Below are 26,703 nucleotides of genomic sequence, written 5' to 3' on the forward strand. Positions count from 1 at the left end.
AAGTGTTTTTTTCTTTCAGTTTAATATTTAGTTTTACAAGTGAAAATTTATTTTGTTTAACCGGTAAAACAAACCGAATAAACCAAAACTGATTTAACCGAACCTTATTTGGTTTGATTATGGTTAACTTTAAGATAATAAAAAACCTACACTACTAGAAAATAGGGGGTTTTCCTACGGAAAATTTTCGTAGCTAATTAGCTACGGAATGGCTACGGAGCTACTGGGACGCCCTAATTTAGTAACGGAATAACTACATAATAGATATGGATGCTAGTCCGTAGCTATTCCGTAGCTAATTAACTACGGAATAGCTACGGATGCCAATTCATAGCTATTTTGTAGCTAATTAGCTACAGAATAGCTACGGATACAAATCCGTAGCTATTCTATAGCTAATTAGCTACAGAATAGCTACAGGCCAGCGACGGAAGAAAATAGGTACAGAATAGTTATGAAATAGCGACGGATTTATAATTTTTATTTTTATTATTATTACTCCCATTATTATTATTTTTCATTATTCGATTCTTAAATTTTTTATTTGATCATTTTTCTTAAATATTTAAGACACGAACAATTAAAAATCATACTAACAATAATATTAATAATAATATTTATAAACATCATAATAATATATAATAATTGTAACAAATGTGTTTAACACACAAACAAACGAATAAACGAAAAAAACTACGTTTAACACATCAATAAGGTGAAATAATCTATGTTTAATTTATATTTAATGAAAAATAATTATAATAAAGGGAAATATGTATATTTGTATGTGTATTTATGTATGTATGTATGTATGTATGTATGTATGTATGTATGTGTATGTATGTATGTATATGTATGTGTATGTGTGTATTTGAATGTGTATGTGTATGTTTATGTGTATATGTATGTGTATGCATGTGTGTATATTTGAATGTGTATGTAAGTACATATGTGCATGTGTGTGTATTTGAATGTATATGTGTATATGTATGTTTATGTTTATCTATGTGTGTATGTGTCTACATGTCACACCCCCGGACCAGACGGCGGAAACGTCCGGGGGCGGAGGACGTCAAAGTACATGTAACGCCTGTAGATCCAGACTAGTCAATTTAGGGACGATAAGCATCAAAAGTGGCTTTTGATAAAAGATTATTTAGAATGAATAATCTTAACCAAGTCATAGTATATGTCACAAGGTTTCCGAAAATACAAAGAATGCCGAAATCCGAGTTATAACGAAGAAGTTATGACCTGTCGAAGTTTCGTGACAGAACCGGCACGACACAACACGACGTAAATAGTGAAATTACGATAGAGCGATATTTGGCCTTAGCGATCTAAACGAAAGCCATAGAATACGTTAAACCGAGAGCATGCATAAAAAGAACGTCTAAATCTGACTTCGTATGAGGAAGTTATGATTTTTCGAAGTTTCGACTTAGCGGTATGCAGCCCAAAGTTCGAATATGAGATCGAGTGGTTTCTAGCCGAAACAATCTAAACGAGAATCGAAGATCTCGTCGATAGTAGTCCAACGGTAAAAAGACAGACGAAAACGGACGTCAGATGAAGGAGTTATGAATTTCTAACGGAGTTTTCCTGTCCCGGCCTACTAAAAATAATATAATAAAAATAAATTTAAAATTAGCCGACGAAGTCTAAACGAGAGTTGTAGAGCATAATCTCACCTTCGCTTCGATATAAAGAACGTCGAAAACGGAGTTCGTATGCGAAAGATATGAATTTCTGAAGTTTGGGGCGTGAACCCCAAAGCTGTGTCAGAGACCACGACGTGAAAACAGTGTTCACGACGTGAACTCAGTGAACGACGCGTTTCGAGCCTAGAAGACATACGGCAAGCCTAGGGGATGACCAGGATCAAAGTCACGACGTGAACATACATGGTTCACGACGTGAGAGTCGATTTTTCACCTTATAAATAGAAACGAAGGTTTCGTGTTTAGGTTCCAAAAACCTATTCTCTTACACTTCAAACTCTCTTTTAAGCCCCTTTACACTACCCCGACACCCTGGTTACATATCGAACATCGGAAGGAAGCTCTAAGCCCCGAAGATCCCGAGAAAAAAAGTTATCGAGCCGAAACTCTGCCCACTAGAAGCCCGGTTTTTTTGAGAAAACATCTCGGTTCATCGAAGAATATTGTTTTAAGGGACGAAGTGCTGTCCAATCGTTATCTTATCATGTGAGTGCATAGTCCCTTTCATGAACATGATTTTAATACAAGTATTGTTTGAATGTATTAAATATATGTTTTGTGTGAGTTATTTGATGATGTCTGAATTAAGTGTTAAAGGACATACCTTATTGTTTATGATAACTTAGGTTAAAGAGTAAACCTAAGGTTTGTTATAATGGTTATGGGATAGTATCTCTTTATGAGTATGAGTGAGATATATACGGAGAATAGAATTTTAAAATATGTCATTGATCCGGGAGCATGGATTAGACATAGTTATTCGTCCCTAGTCCGAGAGTATGGATTGGACTTAGTTAATTGTCATTAATCCGGGAGTATGGATTAAGACTTAGTCAGTTGTCATTAATCCGGGAGTATGGATTAAGACATAGTCAGTTGTCCTTAGTCCGGGAGTATGGACAGGACATATAATATGTCATTAATCCGGGAGTATGGATTAAGACATAGTTAGTTGCCCTTAGTCCGGGAGTATGGACAGGACATAGTTATTTGTTATTAGATCCGGGAGTATGGATCAGGTCGAGAGGTTAGTTTTAGATCCGGGAGTATGGATCAGGTCGAGAGGTTAGTTTTAGATCCGGGAGTATGGATCAGGTCGAGAGGTTAGTTTTAGATCCGGGAGTATGGATCAGGTCGATAGGTTAGTTTTTAGTCTCGTTGAGAGGATTGACAGGGTGGGGTAAGAGTTGGTTATATATATATAGAGAAAAATTTTATATTGCGTGAATTCTAAATTATATATATGTTATAACATTGTGGGATTGAAATCCCTATGTACTCACCAGGTTTTCCAAACCTGACCCACTCAATATTTTTGTATCACAGGTATCGATACAAAGACACATTACACTGAGAGATTAAAGAGATGTATATCATTAGTGTAGATGAATGTAAGTTCGGTTTATGCTTATGTGTCTGTATTGACCAGGACGTCCCAAATGTTTTAAAACGAATAAAATACATCTCTTTGGAGATGCTTGGATAAAGTATTTATCATGTTTTCTGGGAACAAATTTTGCAACACTTTTAATCAAAGGATTACTCTGATTTTATAAAACAAAGCATAAACAAATCGGTCTTTTCTGGCCATGAATTTGGGGATTCCACAGTTGGTATCAGAGCATTAGTTTAAGCGAACTAGGAATTTGTAGGATTTCTAGACTTAAACTTAGAATGCTAAGTGATGATCGTGAGATGAGTGTCTACCATATTTTAGACACGAGCACTAGTATATTTTAGGGAAGTTGCCTAAAATACTTATATGTGCTAAATTTTGTATGTTTGCCATATATGATGTTATTTGTTCGGATCTATGGTTTGTTGCCAACCGGATCTGGAAACTTTATGTGTTTAGGATTCTAAGCGTACGACTACGATATTAGAACTAGCATGTAAACGTTTCGGAGTGATAAGGATGATTTGAATATCTATCGTGAATGAGGATCTAAATTCACCTTATTCGGTGTATAGATCAAAAAATGGCAAGAACCAGAAGTGGAGCTGGAAATGTGAACGAAAACAGGAATCAACCACCTGTGATTGAGCAAGTAGTTGTTGCAGCAGCAGCACCTGAGCTGATAACAATGGCTGGAGTACAATTGATGATTCAAACAATGTTGGATCGTCAAATGGAGGAAACTAAACGTCTGCTTCAGCAGAATCGTGACGAACTTTCAATGTCGATTGAACAGCCTGAATTGAATGAAGGGCAGTCGGAAGGAGGAAACTTCAGTGGGATTGTTGGTCAAGCCAACCCACCGATTCTTAGGCAAAACAACAAGGATGGAGGAAATGACAGACATGGATGCAAGTACAAGGACTTCATGGCATCCAAACCACCGTGTCTATCTGGAAGCCCGACACCAGTGGAAGTTATGGACTGGATCTCCAAGATGGAGACAATGTTCGAGAGTTGCGGGTGTAGCAACAGACAAAAGACCGCTCTCGCGATTCCTCTGTTAAAGTCTGGAGTACTGAGCTGGTGGAAGCTACTAGCTGGTTCGATGCCCAAGGGAGAAGCTAGCAAGATGTCTTGGGAAGATTTTGTGGTGCAACTGAAAATGCAATACTGCTCTGAGCAGGATCTTCTGGAAATCAACAATGAGTTCCAGAATCTGAAGAAGGGAAAGTTGAGTGTCACCGAGTACGCTATTAGTTTTACGGAGAAGATGAAGCTTGTTCCTTACCTGGTTCCAACTGAACTCTCCAAGGTTAACAAGTTTGCCCGTGGATTACCAGCGGACTTTGGTCCGATGGTCAAGCAAGCAACCACTTTGAAAGCCGCCATCTGGGCTGCTAAGAACGTCGAGACCCAGATAAGGGAAAAGAATCTGGAGAGGGCCGAAGTGGGCGAGAAAAGAAAGTTTGAAGGATCCTCAAGGTCCGATGAGAAGAGAAAATTCTCGAAGTATGATTCGAAGGAGTTCGAAGAAGGAGCACAATGGTGTGATAAGTGCAAGAGGAAGCACATTGGGAGATGCTCTAAAGAGATGACCTGCTTCAAATGCGGGAAGACTGGTCATTATGCCAGTGAATGCACAACCAAAAGAGAAGCCTGCTTTAAGTGTGGTGAAGAAGGACACTTCAAGCAAAACTGCCCAAGAAGAGAAGGGGCTACAAGGCCGAATGTGCTGCCACGGCCAAAGGCAAGAGCATTTCAAATGATCTTTGACGAAGCAGATGACAATGCGAAGAATCAAGGATGAAGACTTCATATCAGGATATAGCTAGTATCAGGAAGTGTTAGAGGCATAGTATAGGGTGAACTTGAACCTTTGTGTAATCGTTTCAACGAATAATATAAAACCTTTGTTTTGTTATCTGGTGTGTTAAGTTGTTAAGTGATTTTCTTGTATGGTGACTTGGAAAACTGCGAGACAATACTTGGGACGAGTATGAGTAGGCGTGAATGGTAGTAGAGGCCTATACTACCGGAAGCACAGGACTCACACTTGGATCAGGGAAAGTCACAATGTTACCAAGAAGCTAGTGATTGGTCTCGTTTTATTCAAGTATGTCGTTACCATCGTTTCGGTAATGACTAATGAGATGATTGTTATTTCGACCCTAGTGGTCATATCAAATTGAGTCCGACTACGATGAGTTTGTTACGTGGTTCATAGAACCAAGTTCGATGTAGCATCTGACTTAAGTCAGAAGATTGAAAACAATGCGATCGATAGCGTCGCGCCCGTTGTTAAAGAAGCTTGTATCTAGAAATGCTACATGCTAAAATGTGATCATATCACATTAGAATATGAAGGAAGGTATGTTCCATTCTGGAATTTGACTCTAAGAGACTTGAGTCTAAGCGTTGAATCATACGATGAGAGGTCATTAGAACATGACCCATCGATCTGTTACAATAGATAAAGGAAAGTACTTATCCTAAGAAGAAGAAGGAGTCCTCAATAAGGATTTATTTTGTAATTTGTAGGTTACGATTGAAAGTCCAACATAGTACGAAGAACATGTGCAAGATTTAGCATCACGGTTATTACTTAGGATGGAAAGATAACGTATGGAATCATTATTCAAGACCTACTTTCGTTGATGATTCCGGGACGTAATCATCCTAAGGGGGAGATAATTGTAATGACCGTAGATCTGGGCTAGTCAATTTAGGGATGATAAGCATCAAAAGTGACTTTTGATAAAAGATTATTTAGAATGAATAATATTAACCAAGTCATAATATATGTCACAAGGTTTCCGAAAATATAAAGAATGCCGAAATCCGAGTTATAACGAAGAAGTTATGACCTGTCGAAGTTTCGTGACAGAACCGACACGACATAGCGCGACGTAAATAGTGAAATTACGATAGAGCGATATCTGGCCTTAGTGATCTAAACGAAAGTCGTAGAATACGTTAAACCAAGAGCGTGCATAAAAAGAACGTCTAAATCTGACTCCGTGTGAGGAAGTTATGATTTTTCGAAGTTTCGACTTAGCGGTATGCAGCCCAAAGTTCGAATATGAGATCGAGTGGTTTCTAGCCGAAACAATCTAAACGAGAATCGAAGATCTCGTCGATAGTAGTCCAACGGTAAAAAGACAGACGAAAACGGACGTCAGATGAAGGAGTTATGAATATCTAACGGAGTTCTCCTGTCCCGGCCTACTAAAAATAATATAATAAAAATATAATAAAAATAAAATTAAAATTAGCCGACGAAGTCTAAACGAGAGTTGTAAAGCATAATCTCACCTTTGCGTCGATATAAAGAACGTTGAAAACGAAGTTCGTATGCGAAAGATATGAATTTCTGAAGTTCGGGGCGCGAACCCCAAAGCTGTGTCAGAGACCACGATGTGAAAAAAGTGTTTACGACGTGAACTCAATGAACGATGCATTTCGAGCCTAGAAGACACACGGCAAGCCTAGGGGATGACCAGGATCAAAGTCACGACGTGAACATACATGGTTCACGACGTGAGAGTCGATTTTTCACCCTATAAATAGAAACGAAGGTCTCCGGGTTTAGGTTCCAAAAACCTATTCTCTTACACTTCAAACTCTCTTTTAAGCCCCTTTACACTACCCCGACACCCCGGTTACATATCGAACATCCGAAGGAAGCTCTGAGCCCCGAAGATCCCGAGAAAAAGAGTTATCGAGCCGAAACTCTGCCTGCGAGAAGCCTGGTTTTTTTGAGAAAACATCCCGGTTCATCAAAGAATATTGTTTTAAGGGACGAAGTGCTGTCCAATCGTTGTCTTATCATGTGAGTGCATAGTCCCTTTCATGAACATGATTTTAATACAAGTATTGTTTGAATGTATTAAATATATGTTTTGTGTGAGTTATTTGATGATGTCTGAATTAAGTGTTAAAGGACATACCTTATTGTTTATGATAACTTAGGTTAAAGAGTAAACCTAAGGTTTGTTATAATGGTTATGGGATAGTATCTCTTTATGAGTACGACTGAGATATCTACGGAGAATATAATTTTAAAATATGTCATTGATCCGGAAGCATGGATTAGACATAGTTATTCGTCCCTAGTCCGAGAGTATGGATTGGACTTAGTTAATTGTCATTAATCCGGGAGTATGGATTAAGACTTAGTCAGTTGTCATTAATCCGGGAGTATGGATTAAGACATAGTCAGTTGTCCTTAGTCCGGGAGTATGGACAGGACATATAATATGCCATTAATCCGGGAGTATGGATTAAGACATAGTTAGTTGCCCTTAGTCCGGGAGTATGGACAGGACATAGTTATTTGTTATTAGATCCGGGAGTATGGATCAGGTCGAGATGTTAGTTTTAGATCCGGGAGTATGGATCAGGTCGAGAGGTTAGTTTTAGATCCGTGAGTATGGATCAGGTCGAGAGGTTAGTTTTAGATCCGGGAGTATGGATCAGGTCGAGAGGTTAGTTTTAGATCCGGGAGTATGGATCAGGTCGATAGGTTAGTTTTTAGTCTCGTTGAGAGGATTGACAGGGTGGGGTAAGATTTGGTTATATATATATATAGAGAAAAAATTTATATTGCGTGAATTCTAAATTATATATATGTTATAACATTGTGGGATTGAAATCCCTATGTACTCACCAGGTTTTCCAAACCTGACCCACTCAATATTTTTGTATCACAGGTATCGATACAAAGACACATTACACTGAGAGATTAAAGAGATGTATATCATTAGTGTAGATGAATGTAAGTTCGGTTTATGCTTATGTGTCTGTATTGACCAGGACATACCAAATGTTTTAAAACGAATAAAATACATCTCTTTGGAGATGCTTGGATAAAGTATTTATCATGTTTTCCGGGAACAAATTTCGCAACACTTTTAATCAAAGGATTACTCTGATTTTATAAAACAAAGCATAAACAAATCGGTCTTTTCTGGCCATGAATTTGGGGATGTCACAGTACAGTATCATAACAATTGAATATAAATGAAACATAGCAAATCCAAACATCATACATTAATATCAAACTTACATTGTTTACAATACTTGTTATGTTCAAAAGTTAAACACGAAATAACAAAGGTAGAAATAGCATAATGCAGCGACGCCAGTCCTCGATCGTGATGATTACCTGCTTACTAGATCCCTGAGAATAGAAGTCGTTTTGAAAAGCGTCAACTAAAAAGTTGTTGAGTTCATAAGCATTTTTTTATAAAAATAGTTTTGCACTTGTTTAGAATTGTTCTCGTTGTACTTTCAGAAAATCCGATATTTTCTATAAAATCGTTTGGAGTCTCATTCTGAAACCATGGATATATGCATGTCATTACCTTTTACTCATCTTTATAAAGAGTGATTTTTGGAAAGTACTATAATTTATAAGGCAAGCTGTATATAAGAATAGTTCTTTTGAGTAGTACTAACAAATAGTTTCCAGAAAATCCCATGTTTTCTAAAAAAAAAATATTGTTGTAAGTTTTGTTTTCTTATTAGGTGTAGTTGGGTGTGTGTTTTAGTTTATCGTTTTCGAAATCGTATAAAATCGTTTACTCCAGAAAATCATATATTTTCTGATGTACAAAATAGTGGTCTTAAAACCCTAAGACTGGTGTGGTAAAAGCTTCGTTTAAAGTATCCAAACAATAATTGTTTATAATCGAAAGGTGTAACTTGCATAAATTTCTAAAATCATGCTGTTATATTCTAAGTGAGTCGTTATAACCATACTAATATGACGGAGTGCCTGTCTAGACGTTCTTCAGGCGCCATATTCGATTAAGACATTTGTCACCCTAGACTAGCCGGTCTAGCTGTAGCGAACAGTGAAGGTGCGGGGTGTCAACCCCGTATAGATCTATACACAAATTCCCGCTCTCCCTCAGGAGACTCTGGTTATAACTCTTACAGGACGTTAAACATACACTAATATATATATATATATATATATATATATATATATATATATATATATATATATATATATATATATATATAGGTACAGTGAAGATGCGTTTGACTAGAATACTAACATATATTTTTTTGTGCAAATCGTTGAAATCCGTTACTTATTATATAAATAACAATAGTTGTACTCGTTTACTAGATATATCGTTTTCGTTTGTTGAAAATAATCCACTTCGAATCATATTTGTCAAAAATGACCCAATATTATCGATATTGGCAAATATGGCCCTTCTTTTATAAATTATCAAATAAGACCCATATTTGTCAAAAGGTGTCAGGAGTGGTTCAAAACTATGTGAATTGTTGAAAATGACCCATTTCTTCTAAAATGCTCATTTTAGACTTACATTTATGAAAATGTTCAAAAAGGCCCTTGATTATCCAAAAATTTCATTTTTGGTCCTTTAAAATTGAGATGCTCAATAATTCCTCAAATTTATTCCATGTTCCAAAAAATGATATATATATATATATATATATATATATATATATATATATATATATATATATATATATATATATATGTTTATATGGCCGAAAATAGCCCAAGATATCAATATTTTCATAATTTAATACCTTCGAAATATTAGTTCCCACCTTTTGTTTAAACAATTTCTTTGAGCAATCATTATGATTTTTGACATAAGGTTTTATAAATGATAAATCATATAGATACTAGTTTTTACTTCTAATCAACACTAATTAGTGAAATATAGTCCAAACTTTTGGGACTTAACCAAAAATCTTGAATTTTGGACTTCTATAGGGAGTTTCATGATCTTAAACACATACATCACAACATACAATTATAAACAAGCAAATATATAATGATTTCACAAGACCCTTGACTTGTATCCTCACCCGAAAACAATGAAAACTCAAAAGAGGGGTATGAAGCTCACCGGGTAGAAGATAGTGTAGTTGAAGAGATGAGGTGAGAAATTGGAGCCTAGAACACTTGGTGTGTTGGATGAACTTCTTGAGGACTTTTGCTAGCCTATGGTTATTTACACATAATTTTTATGTGTGAGTAGAAAATTTCAATAACTAAATGTATGAAACATTTACTAGACATGAATTAACTTACATAAACTTAGAAGAGAATGTGAAGAAATGGCTTCTGGAACTTGGTTGAATGTTTGAGGGAGTTTACGGAGTTCTCAGTGTATGAAAATGAGTTTGTGAAATGGAGAATGGGGTTTACGCCCCTTTCATATGGAATAGGGAAATTGACGGGATGTTTACTTGGAATACTGTTGGGTAATATCTATTTCTAGAAGTTAATTCATGAGTTACTGGGATTCGCATTGGGAATTAGCCACTTACAGCTAACAAGCACCGTAAACACATTTGAATTGGGAGGGGTTTATGGTCTAAATGGACCTTAAACTAAGGTTTACAGCCAAGATTCCTTCCTAGGATGATGTGCACAGTCATACATTATATCCTTAAGGTGTTTACACCCTTAAAGTGATTCCCTTTAGAGTTCACGGCCAAAAGCTTTCCTAGCTAGGATGGTGTTCACGGCCATTCTTTAAGCTCTAGGGTAGTTCACGGCCTAGCTTTCCATTCTAGAGTGGTGTTCACGGCCAAACATGGCCTCAGGAAAGGTTTTATGGTCTTAGATGCTTCCTAGGGAAGTGTTCATGGTCAAGAATGGATATGAACTTTAATGTATTTGGTTTATGTAATATGACTAATGTCTTGACGTAACTTAATTTCTTATTTGTTTGCATTGACTTAGGAGGCTTTAGGGTAGTATAATTATCAAAGATTACATTACCAAGAACGCAATAATAGTATAACTATAACGATTACATTTATGGGACTCCTTTTGGCTTGGTTTTTGGACTTGAAATTTCCAGTTGTAACATCATCCCCCCGTTAGAGGGAATTTCGTCCCGAAATTCTTTAGGAGTTATTCTTACGAACTAGCGAAAAGGTGAGGGTATTTTTGCCTCATTTGATCCTCGCGTTCCCATGTGAATTCAGGTCCGCACTTGGCATTCCATCTAACCTTCACAATGGGGATGCAACTTTGTTTCATACACTTAACTTCTATATCCATAATCTCGATAGGCTGCTCAACGAATAGAAGGTTCTCGCTCACTTCAATCTCGTCTAGTGGAACTGTGAGGTTTTCGTCCGATAGTCACTTCTTGAGGTTTGACACATGGAATACAGGGTGTACATTACTAAGTTCTGAGGGTAGTTGGAGTTTGTAGGCTACTGGACCGATCCGGGCAAGGATCTCGAATGGTCCGATGTATCGGGGATTTAGTTTACCTCTCTTTCCAAATCGCATCATCCCTTTCCAAGTGGAGACTTTTAATAACACCCGATCTCCTACTTGGAACTCCAGAGGCTTTAGCCTACTATCTGCATAGCTCTTTTGTCGGTCTTGCGATGCGTGGAGTCGTGCTCTGATTAGGATTATCTTCTTCGTAGGCTCTCGAATAATCTCGGGTCTAGTGAGTGTGCTGTTGGGCGTTTTCCCTTTTGTCAGTTAAGTGTCTCCCACCTCAGCCCAACAGAGGATGATCTGCACTTCCGGCCACACAGGGCCTCAAAGGGTGCAACTCTTATGCTCGAGTGGTGGTTGTTGTTATATGAGTACTCGATTAGAGGAAGGTGGGTATCCCAAGATTTGCCAATGTCTATTACACATGCTTCTCTTCGGGGTGTGGGTTCTTATTTACCTTGATCTCGTCAAGTGGGATTTCTAGAGCTTCAGTGGTCCGACACTTATGAGTGTTGAATACGTGGAATGTGAAATGTACGGAACTGAGTTCTTATGGTAACCAAAGGTTGTAGGTTACCGGACCTGTCCTGGCGAGGATTTTGAATGGCCTTCTAGGGATCGTGCTCCTGGTGTCCTAGAAGTAGAGTTCCTGGACCTTAAGGATCAGTACCATTGTTACCAAGGTTGAGGTTGTGTGAGGTGTAGTTGGCCTTATAAATCCTAGACTGCCTTGGGGTTCTCCTCTACAGACATTCTGAACTAAAGGAATGTCGATCATTGGTTGAATTCTTAGAGTTGGTTGAGCGGTCGTTGATTCGTAATAGGGGTGTCTATCTTTGACGATGGGTTCGCTTGACATTTAGTAGTTAGCGACCTTATGGGCAATCCGTTTTCCCTTCTCTTAAGTCAGACGGGTGTCCACTGAGGTCAGAGTCTTGGTCTGATAATTTCCTTTCTTATTAGATCGTTCTATTGATCGGACAGTATTTTTTCCTGTGTTGGTGCTAATTGGTATCTAGGGTTTGGTTATTGGGATGGTTTCAAGAGTCGAGTCGATTCCAACTCGGCTTAGCACATGGTTGAGGTTTCCAAAGGGATTCAGGGAATATCTGGGGGAGGTTGGAAGCCTTTCGGATTCCCTTGATGTCTTTGGTTTCTTGCTCTTAATCTTTATTGGGGATAGGAAGGAGCGTGGTATTTCTTACATAAGGGCTTATGCGTCTGGATGCTAGGGATTTGTCGTTATAGGTTGGAGGAGTTTTGCTATTCGGTTGGGTAAGACGGAAGTCTCTTTGCAGTGCTCGCAGTTTGTAAGGTGAGGGTCAACCCAGTCCATGCCAATTGATGACGTTGGACTCCTTATTATAACAAATGTTACGTCGATTGGGAAGGAATGGTTGTTAGGAATGATAGGGTGTTCTACGTTCAAGTTCTTATCACTACCAGTTTCTTTTTTTTGTTACTATTGCGCCTATTTTGTTCCTGCTTTTTAGGTGTTCTAGTAATACGAGAGCTCTGATATAAAGTGATGGAATTCGTAATCTGAATTCTGCTAGGTTTTTCTATTACATATGGATGTGACCTAACCGTACATAATTAGGATTTAAAAGATAGTCGACTGCATGGTTCTACCCTAACCCAAAATCGGACTAGGGACAGAAAATAAGGCAGAATCACACACTCTTGGTTTGTAGAATCTTAATATATATGACCCTAACTTTTACATGGAACCATCCTGGTTCACCCGTAAGGATTTCTAGTTTCTCTGTGATTGTCATAATTTGTTCGGGTAGGGAAATAATTTTTGATTATGTTTTAATTGACAACACCTTTTGTGAAAATTTGAGGCATAAATTTTGTTGTTTGAAACGTACCAAAATTTCTCGGTAGGGATTCTTGTCGCTTCATCATATGTTAGTTGCCAAATTCCTCCAGCTCTCCGTCATGCTTCTCTGTTGGACAATCCCTCTTGAAATGTCCTACTGCACCACATTTGTGACATACTGGACTTATTCCAGCCTCGGGAGTTGGAGTGATGCATTGAACCAGGGTCCTACAGTAACAGGCGAGGTGTCCCTTCTTGTTGCACCGATTGCAATATAAGTCTCTGCAGACTCCTAGATGGTGGTATTTGCATTTGTTGCGGTGTGGAAAGTTCCCAAGATATGATTTTCTCGGTGTGGAAGGAGTAGGGTTAGTAGGGGTAGGGACCGCTCCCGCGTGTTGCCTTTTAGTAGTCCTCTGAGTCGAAATGCCTCCTTCTTCATTCCCGAACTCTCGTTTCTTGTTCTTAGGTTTAGGTTTTAGAGTGCCCCGGTGAGTTGTACTTCGTTGGTTTCCTTGGTTGTTATTACGGTTGAAGTTACCAACACTGCTTTCATTTTCGTTTGTGTTGTTGGCATTGAAGTGTGCCATGACAGCTGCCACGGCAGTTGTTATAGTGGCTTGGAAAGTGGCGGAATCTATTCGTAGAACCGGTGTATCGTCGGGGTGCTAGTTATCTCTATGAGAAGACATGATTCTGTTGCACGCGAGAAGTGAGCTTGTAAGTAATCGTGGTTAATTCTAATAGGGTTTACTCATATAATCTTAACGTGTTGGTGTACGATGCTCAATGCGTCTACCTACATCCCCATGATGTAGTTATGGTAGAGAGTAGAAATATATATATATATATATATTGTACGGTGTTAAGTCTATAAAAATAGAACATAGTTAGCAATACAGTGAGTTAACTTGATTACATGGGTTCTTGGAGGGCGTACTCCTCTTGGTTTACTACTACTGGTTTCGATTAAAGACATTATGAACCTAAGGTGAGTAGTGTAATGATTCTCTTATGCCGAAATGGCGCACAAATTGTTTGGACAATTTGATTATGTTATGGGTGGGCTTTTCCGTTCTCTGCTCTGCTAAGGCTGTCCTAGCCTCGATTACAATGAGTTGTTGTCTCCAGATGACCACTTCTTCCTTCAAGGAGTGTAGATGGTCCGCATAGTTTCCTAGTCCTACTTGTCGGTTTTATAAGGCTTTGGAATGGTGTTCTTGTTACTTGTGGGGGGGGGGGTCGGATTTACATTGTCGTATATCGGGCTTTGCCTATAGTTTCCATTACCCCGTGACGGAGAGTCGGAAACCGGGAGTCAAATCGGGTTACTTGTGGTTCAAACGGAGGTGATGCTTGATTTGTGAGGGTGTTGGAGATCGGAGTACGGTGCATGTCTATGGTGGATTGTTGGCTATTAGGTGTGTAGTTGGGTTGTCCCCTGATGGCAAAGTATTCTAAATCCGGTATGTGTCGGTCCCGAAACTTGTACTTGCATGGGCGATATTTTATTACTAGGTATGTCTACTCCAAGAGTATTTTTATTGGGTGCTTAGGTATCTTGGGAGGAAGGGGTGAAGGGTTTCTTTCCTACCTTTGATAGGGTAAGACTCGCCGAGAATTTCTCCAGCGTCTTCATCCTTGTCTGGTCCTTTATCAGAATCCTCCCCCTTCTTAGTCCATTTCTTGGTGTTCTTTAAGATTTACTTCTAGGCTCTCCTCAATCCACCCGTCGGTTATCGCGGTAGGGTAGTAGAGATCTTGGTGAGGAACTTCAGCTATGTTGTTTATGGGATCATAGAGGCATGAGGGCTATGTAGGGGATTTAAGTGTGATAGGTTCTATGGGATTCTAAAATGCTCCTATAGTATTTTAATTGTTTATGTTCGATTCTGGAGTTCCTTTGGTATGTATTAGACTCGTTGTTCACCACGACTATTTCCCAGCATATGCTAGTTACACCTCAGATAAATGTAGTTGATCAGGCTACATTTATTCAAAGTCTAATTACATATCTCGGGGCCTACCCGTAGTGTTCAACTCATCACTACTTTTATAACATACTTATTATGACACTGCTCCTAGTACGTATGCATGTAGGTATACATTTATACTTATATTTAGAAAAGCATATTTTTAGTCAGAGTGTTTTAGTCCCATTGTATTTATAGTTGTATATCTTGTATGGCTAGATATACTAGTTCACTATAAACAATGCTCTCATACCAATCTGTCACACCCCCGGACCAGACGGTGGAAACGTCCGGGGGGGGAGGACGTCATTGTGGAGTATCATAACAAGTGAATACAAATGAAACATAGCAAATCCAAACATCATACATTAATATCAAACTTACATTGTTTACAATACTTGTTCTGTTTAAAAGTTAAACACGAAATAACAAAGATAGAAATAGCATAATGCAGCGACGCCAGTCCTCGATCGTGATGATTACCTGCTTACTAGATCCCTGAGAATACAAGTCGTTTTGAAAAGCGTCAACTAAAAAGTTGCTGAGTTCATAAGCATTTTTGTATAAAAATAGTTTTGCACTTGTTTAGAATTGTTCTCGTTGTACTTTCAGAAAATCTGATATTTTCTATAAAATCGTTTGGAGTCTCATTCTGAAACCATGGATATATGCATGCATTACCTTTTACTCATCTTTATAAAGAATGATTTTTGGAAAGTACTATAATTTATAAGGCAAGCTGTATTTAAGAATAGTTCTTTTGAGTAGTACTAACAAATAGTTTCCAGAAAATCCCATGTTTTCTAAAAGAAATATTGTTGTAAGTTTTGTTTTCTTATTAGGTATAGTTGGGTGTGTGTTTTAGTTTATCGTTTTCGAAATTGTATAAAATCGTTTACTCCAGAAAATCCTATATTTTCTGATGTACAAAATAGTGGTCTTAAAACCCTAAGACTGGTGTGGTAAAAGCTTCGTTTAAAGTATCCAAACAATAATTGTTTATAATCGAAAGGTGTAACTTGCATAAATTTCTAAAATCATACTGTTATATTCTAAGTGAGTCGTTATAACCATACTAATATGACGAAGTAACTGTCTAGACGTTCTTCAGGCGCCAGATTCGATTAAGACATTTGTCACGCTAGACTGGTCGGTCTAGCTGTAGCAAACAGTGAAGGTGCGGGGTGTTAACCCCGTATAGATCTATACACAAATTCTCGCTCTCCCTCAGGAGACTCTGGTTATAACTCTTACAGGACTTTAAACGTACACTAATATATATATATATATATATATATATATATATATATATATATATATATATATATATATATATATATATATATGGGTACAGTGAAGATGCATCTGACTAGAATACTACCATATTTTTTTTGTGCAAATTGTTGAAATCCGTTACTTATTATATAAATAACAATAGTTGTACTCGTTGACTAGATATATCTTTTTCATTTGTTGAAAATAATCCACTTCGAATCATATTTGTCAAAAATGACCCAATATTATCGATATTGGCAAATATTGCCCTTCTTTTATAAAATATCAAATAAGACCCATATTTGTCAAAAGGTGTCAGGAGTGGTTCAAAACTATGTGAATTGTTGAAAATGACCAATTTCTTCTAAAATGCTCATTTTAGACTTACATTTATGAAAATGTTCAAAAATGCCCTTGATTATCCAAAAATTTCATTTTTGGTCCTTTAAAATTGAGATGCTCAATAATTCCTCAAATTTATTCCATGTTCCAAAAAATGATATATATATATATATATATATATATATATATATATATATATATATATATATATATATATATATCATTTTTTGGGCAATCATTGTGATTTTTTGTGATTTTTGGTCCTTTAAAATTGAGATGCTCAATAATTCCTCAAATTTATTCCACCTTTTGTTTAAACAATTTCTTTGAGCAATCATTGTGATTTTTGACATAAGGTTTTATAAATGATAAATCATATAGATACTAGTTTTTACTTCTAATCAACACTAATTAGTGAAATATAGTCCAAACTTTTGGGACTTAACCAAAAATCTCGAATTTTGGACTTCTATAGGGAGTTTCATGATCTTAAACACATACATCACAACATACAATTATAGACAAGCAAATATACAATGATTTCACAAGACCCTTGACTTGTATCCTCCCCCAAAAACAATGAATACTCAAAAGAGGGGTATGAAGCTCACCTTGGGTAGAAGATAGTGTAGTTGAAGAGATGAGGTGAGAAATTGGAGCCTAGAACACTTGGTGTGTTGGATGAACTTCTTGAGGACTTTTGCTAGCCTATGGTTATTTACACATAAGTTTTATGTGTGAGTAGAAAATTTCAATAACTAAATGTATGAAACATTTACTAGACATGAATTAACTTACAGAAACCTTGAAGAGAATGTGAAGAAATGGCTTCTGGAACTTGGTTGAATGTTTGAGGGAGTTTACGGAGTTCTCAGTGTATGAAAATGAGTTTGTGAAATGGAGAATGGGGTTTACGCCCCTTTCATATGGAATAGAGAAATTGATGGGATGTTTACTTGGAATACTGTTGGGTAATATCTATATCTAGAAGTTAATTCATGAGTTACTGGGATTCGCATTGGGAATTAGCCACTTACAGCTAACAAGCACCGTAAACACATTTGAATTGGGAGGGGTTTATGGTCTAAACGGACCTTAAACTAAGGTTTACAACCAAGATTCCTTCCTAGGATGATGTTCACGGTCATACATCATATCCTTAAGGTGTTTACGCCCTTAAAGTGATTCCCTTTAGAGTTCACGGCCAAAAGCTTTCCTAGCTAGGATGGTGTTCACGGCCATTCTTTAAGCTCTAGGGTAGTTCACGACCTAGCTTTCCATTCTAGAGTGGTGTTCACGGCCAAACATGGCCTCATAAAAGGGTTTATGGTCTTAGATGCTTCCTAGGGAAGTGTTCATGGTCAAGAATGCATATAAACTTTAATGTATTTGTTTTATGTAATATGACTAATGTCTTGACGTAACTTAATTTCTTATTTGTTTGCATTGACTTAGGAGGCTTTAGGGTAGTATAATTATCAGTGATTACATTACCACGAACGCAATAATAGTATAACTATAACGATTACATTTACAGGACTCCTTTGGCTTGGTTTTTGGAATTGAAATTTCCAGTTGTGACACTACATGTATGCATATCAAAAATCGCAAATATTAATCAATATTACAATATTAAACCATTAACTGAGTAAGAGATCTCGAATGTGCACATGACTTTATGAACGATATTAATAGCTATAAGTTGATGAAAATATAGATAATCATGTATAATAGAGGTGTGAAAAAAACGAAGCGAGAAAAACAAAGTTTGGTACCCGAAAAATCGAAAATAAGAAAATTCCATAGCTAATCCGTAGCTAATTAGCTACGGATTCTTCTTATTTTCGATTTTTCGGACACCAAACGTCGTTTTTTTCACTTCATTTTTTTCACACCTCTATTATACATGATTATCTATATTTTCACCAACTTATAGATATTAATATCTTTCATAAAGTCGTGTACACTTTCGGAATCAAGTACTCGTTTCACGGTTTAACATTGTAATGTCTATACTTTTCACCAACTTGTGATGGGTTTATGTTTGTATATGTATATTTATGTACATGAATGAGTTGTGGTATATGTTTACATGTGTATGTGTATGTATACGTATTTGTGAGTAATGGATCCCGTAGGTGCACACGACTATATGAACGATATTAATAGATATAAGTTTGTGAAAATATAGATAATAATGTATAATATAGGTGCGAAAAAAATGAAGCGGAAAAAACGATGTTTGGTGTCCGAAAAATCGAAAATAAGAAATATATGTAGCTAATCCGTAGCTCAGTAGCTACAGATTCTTCTTATTTTCGATTTTTCGGACACCAAACGTCGTTTTTTTCGCTTAGTTTTTTTCACACCTTTATTATACATGATTATCTATATTTTCACCAACTTATAGCTATTAATATCATTCATAAAGTCGTGTGCACCTTCGAAATCAAGTACTCGTTTCATGGTTTAACATTGTAATGCCTATACTTTTCACCAATTTAGCTACGGGTTAGCTACGGTTAATTATTATTTTCGATTTTTTGGGCACCAAATATCCTTTTTTCCGCTTCGTTTTTTTCGCACCTCTATTATACATATTTATCTTTATTTTCACCAACTTATAACTATTAATATCGTTCATATAGTCGTGTGCACCTATGGGATCCATTACTCGTTTAATAGTAATGCTTATTAATACATGCACATACAAATACTCACAAACACGTATACATACACATACACATGTACACATATACCACAACTCATTCATGTACATAAATATACATATACAAACATAAACCCATCACAAGTTGGTGAAAAGTATAGGCATTACAATGTTAAACCGTGAAACCAGTACTTGATTTCGAAGGTGCACATGAGTTTATGAATGATATTAATAGCTATAAGTTGGTGAAAATATAGATAATCATGAATAATAGAGGTGTGAAAAAAACTAAGCGAAAGAAACGATGTTTGGTGTCCGAAAAATCGAAAATAAGAAGAATCCGTAAGTAATCCGTAGCTACTTAGCTACGGATTAGCTACGGATATTTCTTATTTTCGATTTTTTGGACACCAAACATCGTTTTTTCCTCTTCGTTTTTTTCGCACCTCTATTATAGATGATTATATATATTTTCACCAACTTATATCTATTAATATCGTTCATATAGTCGTGTGCACCTACGGGATTTAATGGTTTAACACTATAATGCTTATTAATACATTCACATACAAATACTCACAAACACGTATACATACACATACACATGTAAAAATATACCACAACTCATTCATGTACATAAATATACATATACAAACATAAACCCATCACAAGTTGGTGAAAAGTATAGGCATAAATGTTAAACCGTGAAACGAGTACTTGATTCCGAAGGTGCACACGACTTTATGAATGATATTAATAGCTATAAGTTGGTGAAAATATAGATAATAATGTATAATAGAGGTGTGAAAAAAAACTAAGCGAAAAAAACGACGTTTGGTGTCCGAAAAATCGAAAATAAAATGAATCCGTAGCTACTTAGCTACGGGTATTTCTTATTTTCCATTTTTCGGACACCAAATATCGTTTTTACCGCTTCGTTTTTTTCGCACCTCTATTATACATGATTATCTATATTTTCACCAACTTATATCTATTAATATCGTTCATATAGTCGTGTGCACCTACGAGATCCATTACTCGTTTAATGGTTTAACACTATAATGCTTATTAATACATTGACATACAAATATTCACAAACACTTATACATACACATACACATGTACACATATACCACAACTCATTCATGTACATAAATATACATATACAAACATAAATCCATCACAAGTTGGTGAAAAGTATAGGCATTACAATGTTAAACCGTGAAACGAGTACTTGATTTTGAAGGTGCACACGACTTTATGAATGATATTAATAGCTATAAGTTGGTGAAATATAGATAATCATGTATATTAGAGGTGTGAAAAAAACTAAGCGAAAAAAACGACATTTGTTGTCCGGAAAATCGAAAATAAGAAGAATCTGTAGCTAATCCGTAGCTACTTAGCTACGGATTAGCTTCGGATATTTCTTATTTTCCATTTTTCGGACACCAAACATCATTTTTTCCGCTTCGTTTTTTTCGCACCTCTATTATACATGATTATCTATATTTTCACCAACTTATATCTATTAATATCGTTCATATAGTCGTGTGCACCTACGGGATCCATTACTCGTTTAATGGTTTAACACTATAATGCTTATTAATACATTCACATACAAATACTCACAAACACGTATACATACACATACACATGTACACATATACCACAACTCATTCATGTACATAAATATACATATACAAACATAAACTCATCACAAGTTGGTGAAAAGTATACGCATTACAATGTTAAACCGTGAGACGAGTACTTGATTTCGAAGGTGCACACGACTTTATGAATGATATTAATAGCTATAAGTTTGTGAAAATATAGATAATCATGTATAATAGAGGTGTGAAAAAACTAAGCGAAAAAAACGACGTTTGGTGTCCAAAAAATTGAAAATAAGAAGAATTTGTAGCTAATCTGTAGCTACTTAGCTACGGATTAGCTACGGATATTTCTTATTTTCGATTTTTCGGACACCAAACATCGTTTTTTCCGTCCGTAGCTAATCCGTAGCAGACTCCGAAGCTAGGCCGTAGCAAATCAGTAGGTATTTGTTTTAATTAAAATCCCTCATCTTTTGCTGGATTTGAATACGCTCGACGAACAAATAGAAACAGACCACACTGGACGAACTGAAAAGAAAAAAACCACACTGAAGGCGACCACAACTCTCGTTCATCGACCCTCTTCTCCGTCGACTTTGCAGTCGCCGCCTGACTCGGTTTCTTCCCCGCCACATCTTCCCTCCTCTCTTTCGGCCTCTTTGCTCAATTCTTCCCCAAAAAGGTAAAACTCTAGTTTTATTTATTTATTTATTTTTTGAAATTACTTCATGTATACAATTTAGATGCTTTATTCATTGATAATGTTGATTTGTTTTGTTGAATGTGAGGTTTTAGATTATATTTTAGGTCGATTTTCAGCTTGTGGACACAAGATGTGAATGTAATTTCGCTAAGTATTGCTTGTTTCCCAATTTGACACTTATTAGTTCTAAATTTGTAGAAAAGAGCCGCCTTTAATACACCATCTTGATTCTTGAGGTAACAATCTTTTTCCCTTGTTTCGTTGTTTTGATGCTTTCACGATTATCAATAAAATATATCGATTGTTGTCTTGAAGTTTGAATATCTCTACCCATGTTTTCCACATGCATGCATTTTGTTCTCTCTTAATGTCATAATGCTACTTAAAATTTCAAATCACTATATCCCCTGTTTCTTGTTCCCTTTTTTATATACACCAATTCATTAACTTCACAATTGTAATCAGATTTTGATTATATCTTTTCTTTTTTTTGGGATTTCTAAAAACATTTTGTTTTACACATTGGGTTTCTGGATCTCTTTTCTGCTGCTTCTATGCCTATTCTCAAGGTTCTGTAGTTACTGCACTTGGCTCATTTCTTGCACTGGATTCTACTGATATCTTGGGACAAAGTACAAGGAAGCAAGTCAATAATGTAAGTTTTTAACTGCCCTTTAGTTATTCAAGAAAGCATACGTTGTAAATTCAAGTTAGAGATCGTCGGTTGTGCATTGTTGACTTGTAATGTACAAGTCGGTATTGCACTTTAGGACTAGTCCACCGTGCACTTTGGTGGTCCCTCTTTGCTTAAGCTTACTAATAGTACAAAATCCTTGTTTCAGTTTTTCTAATTATGGAATTCAAATACCCATGTTCAAGAAAGTTGCCAATTTGATTAAAGATTCGATTTTTCTGATCATAGGCTAGTATACAACGATTTTGATTTCATCATTTCATGGCTCTAATTTCAGTCTCTATTTAGTCTTTGCCGATTATAGAAAAATCTAAATATGATTAAATATACGATTTTCTTAATATGGGACTCATAGTACTCCTTCGTATTTTGATCAGATTGTGTTCTTTGTGTTCAATCCAGCACTTGTGGGCAACAATCTTGCAGGAACAATCACCCTTGAGAGCATCATTTCTATGTAATAATCTTTCTTGTGTTGTTTTAAAAATGTTGTCACAGTTTGAAGATTAACTGTTAAACTTGGACAATGGAATGGAAAGTCTCAAACTTGATATTAGGGACGTTTTTTGGTGTATTCTATATGTTATTTGGGACAAATTTGAATTGAATGTGTTATTTGACAAAAAATTGGAAATTTTTAAATTTTAAATTTTTTTTTTAAATAAAACGAAGTTAGCTACGGAATAGCTACGGATTTCCGTAGTTATTTAGTTCCGTAGCTATTCCGTAGCTATTTATTTTCGTAGCTATTCTGAAGCTATCCACTTCCGTAGCTACTTAGATCCGTAGCTATTTAGTTACGTAGCTATCTATTTCTGTAGCTATTCTGTAGAAAATCTGTAGCTATTTATTTCCGTAGCTATGGTAGCTACGGAAAATTCCGTAGCTATTCCCTAGCTAATCCGTAGCTATAATTTAGTCACGGGCCATTATGCTACAACCATTTTTCCGTACCATTCCGTAGCTATCCGCTTATAGCTACGGATTGTGCAGTAGCTATTGCACCAGTTTTCTAGTAGTGCTATTAAATCGAACCGATTAAATCAAAACCGAAAATCCTAACCGAATAACATATTTAGTCACCACCACTGTCCATCTCCTACCGCCACATTTAATGTTGTTTTCATCGATATAACCTTTTAGACCAATTCCAATCATCGCTCATAACACAATAATAGAGACCGAGTAAGTAGCTATTTCATTCAACCAACCTCTAAAAAAACACCATTTTACTGTGTGGGATAGCTTCACGCACACCAAAATATATGACCTCTAAAAATCATCATTTTATCGTGATTGGATTGAAAGCACCATTTTAATATGTAAAAATTATTATTTTAATGTTTTGTGATTGGAGTTAGTCATTACACTAATTGAGAAATGGCTTCCTTACTAGTACTTACTAATGATCTCACTGATAATTTAAGTGTTTTCTCGTTCTTGTTACTTTCCTTTTTGGGGGTTGGGTAGGCAGAAAGAAGGATGCTTGAGTATTCATTGTAAGGCAAAGGTGAGGGGATTTGGGAAACAGTAATAGGGGAGCCTACTACGAGTTGTAGGGTGGTTTCGAATGTTTGTCAACCCCATTTACCCTACTTACTTTAAATTCAATGTAGCCTGGAAGGCATGTAGAACTTGGACTTGATTGATGTTATTATATTGTAGTTGTCATTCTCACCATCAAAAAGGTCAAAAGGAGTGGAGGGGCAACATGAGAGAAATAAAATAAAATTATATCATGCATTGGATTGATCTACAGGGCTTTCTTGGATGTATTCGGAATGAGCAATTGTGAAGAGAATAAATTAAATAATAACCCATGGTCTATAGATATAGTAAAGCCATTTATAAGAAAAGAGAAATGTAAATGAACTATAGCTTATGTGATGGGTCGAAACAAGTTGGAGTTGATCGGTCAATATTTGATCTTATTTAAAGATTTTATAATAATTAAGGAATTACAGAAAAACTATTATATATTAAAACAAAATAAATTATAAAATTTGTTCATGTGGTACTACTCTAATTTCTTTTAATTAATGTCATTAATAGCGGTTTCGAAAGTTAGAAACAGCTTCATGTGGTGATTTGTTAGTCAAACTAACAAAGTTATAAACCCATTGGGATTGTATTCACATAATCACATCCATATTCATAATTATTCATGATTTAATCTCATCTAATACAAAACCGATTAAATAATAAGAAAGATATGGTTCCCAATATGACATACAATAGAAAAGTGATTATACAAAAAGAAACTCCTCTAGCATAAAGGGATGAAAATCTGCCAAACTTTAATGTCAGAATCCAAACCGCCACTGTAGATAAAGTAAGAAGCCAATGTATCAGATGAACTACCATCATCTATTTCAGATGTCAAACACTTCACTGGACCTTTATGCCCCTCCAATACAGCCAAACAAAAGTAGCATTTCCCCATTCCTCTCCAAATTCTTATAGTTTCATCTTCTGACCCGCTACACACCAGATCCGATACAACACTCAAACACAATATCGACTTAGAATGACCCCTGAGAATAGTAACTACTACCATATTACCCTCATCGTCACTCTTCTCCCAAACCATAATAGATCTATCACTCGCACCCGAATACAAAACCATCTCATTACTGCTTAACACCAATGCATTAACCCCAGATTTGTGTTTCTTTAGTGTACTAACCAGAAAGTGGTTCTGATTTTCTGCTGATTTCCTCCAGATTTTTATTTTTTTATCAGTGGATCCTGTATAAACATCTCCATCACTCGATATCGCAATCGTGTTTATTGCATCATCATGTGCATTAGCTACAGACTCTACACATTTGAAGTCAGTTGTTCGCCAAATCTTTAGTGTCCTATCCCATGACACCGAGTAAATGACCAAACCGTCCCTGGACAAGGCGAGTGCTGATACAGTATCAACATGATTAACCCATGTGGAGGTCTTGTGGCGTCTCACTTGTACGTGGTTCTTTGGTGTTAAAAGCTTAAGTGCCCAATCTCCAAACGTTGGGAGTGTGGCTAAGTGTGTTAATTTCCGCTCTTGCCCCTCGACTTTCCATGCACGGATTTTGTGGTCTTGATGGGCACTGAATATTTTGTCGGAAGAAACGATGAGTGACTTTATTGCACCTTCTCCTGTGATCATGATGCTGTCACTTTGATGTTCTTGATCGAATTGATCTGATGTTGTTAAGGTGTCGCGTTTCCATATACGGATTTCTTTGTTGGAAGAGCCGGTGTATAGCAACTTTCCATGAATGACAAGAGAGGAGATGTAGGAGTTGTTGCATTTGATTGTGGAGATGCAGTGGTAATATGGATGATGGGGTTGTGATGTGATGGCCGGAATTGAATCAATTGATTGGGTGTAGAGAAAGTCTGAGTCTTGGTGAAGATAATAAGAATATTGCAACAATGGTTCATCTTGTGAGTTAGAAGTTTGAAGATATGACATCTTTTAGTATAAAGTGAAGGATGTGATTAGGAGTTTATAGAAGATTATAATCAATAGCAAGTGTTTGTTTGGCAAAAAGTGTTCCCAGGTTATACGGTATTTAACTAAAAAAGTTAACCCAACTTTCCAACCTATGTAGCATATATGGGCCAGGATGGAGTCTCGGATTATTGGCAGGATCATCCACTTGAGTTCATATCTCTCTAGGTTTCTATTTATGTTGACCCTATTATAGATAACCTATATATTAGTTTTGAATCTAATTAATTTTAGGTTTCGATTAATTAAAGTTTATAGTTGTTCTATTCAAGTGTGACCCATAATTAAGGTGACTGACATAATAGCTTAATGTCCACCGGAAGTCCAGTTCATTGGTATTTATATTGCAGCGGTAGAGATTCGAACCCTTAACCATTTCTCCAAATAAGTTTCCATATGTCTACTTAATAAGTCATATCAGTCCATTAAGGCCCATTGCTATAAATGTGTGATAGAACATGACAAAACACACCGACTTTTACTTTTACCACTACAAGAATAATAGGCAACAGCGGCGACACCTTCAGTAGCGATTGGCACTTTTAGCGGCGACATCAAACAAACGCGTTTTTTGTCGACGCTAAAAGTGTATGTCGCCATTAAAGGCGTCGCCACTAAAGGCTTATGTTGGCGATCCGTGTCATTTGAATACTAACCATCGATTTAGGCGATTATCCAAGGATTAGGAGGACGTAGAAAACCCCGCGTTGTTTTCCCTCCGGTGTGTCGCCGCTAAAGGCTACTTG

General features: G+C 36.4%; 1 protein-coding gene across 1 annotated transcript; it reads right to left on the bottom strand.

The window, feature by feature from the left end:
• Window positions 1–24,649: 24,649 nt before the first annotated feature.
• On the bottom strand, window positions 24,650–25,996 carry LOC145168569 (Transducin/WD40 repeat-like superfamily protein). Its single transcript, XM_079087352.1, has one exon. The coding sequence runs from the start codon at window positions 25,916–25,918 to the stop codon at window positions 24,722–24,724; it is 1,197 nt and encodes a 398-aa protein (XP_078943478.1). The 5' UTR covers window positions 25,919–25,996; the 3' UTR covers window positions 24,650–24,721.
• Between the last annotated feature and the right edge of the window lie 707 nt (window positions 25,997–26,703).

Source organism: Lactuca virosa, chromosome 4 (genome assembly GCF_052849685.1).
Source record: "Lactuca virosa cultivar CGN04683 chromosome 4, Lactuca_virosa_CGN04683_v6, whole genome shotgun sequence".
NCBI classification, from domain to species: Eukaryota; Viridiplantae; Streptophyta; class Magnoliopsida; order Asterales; family Asteraceae; genus Lactuca; species Lactuca virosa.

Bases quoted from the DNA above. Each gene is read 5' to 3' on its own strand.
- LOC145168569 (XM_079087352.1), bottom strand. From the start codon at position 25,918: ATGTCATATCTTCAAACTTCTAACTCACAAGATGAACCATTGTTGCAA.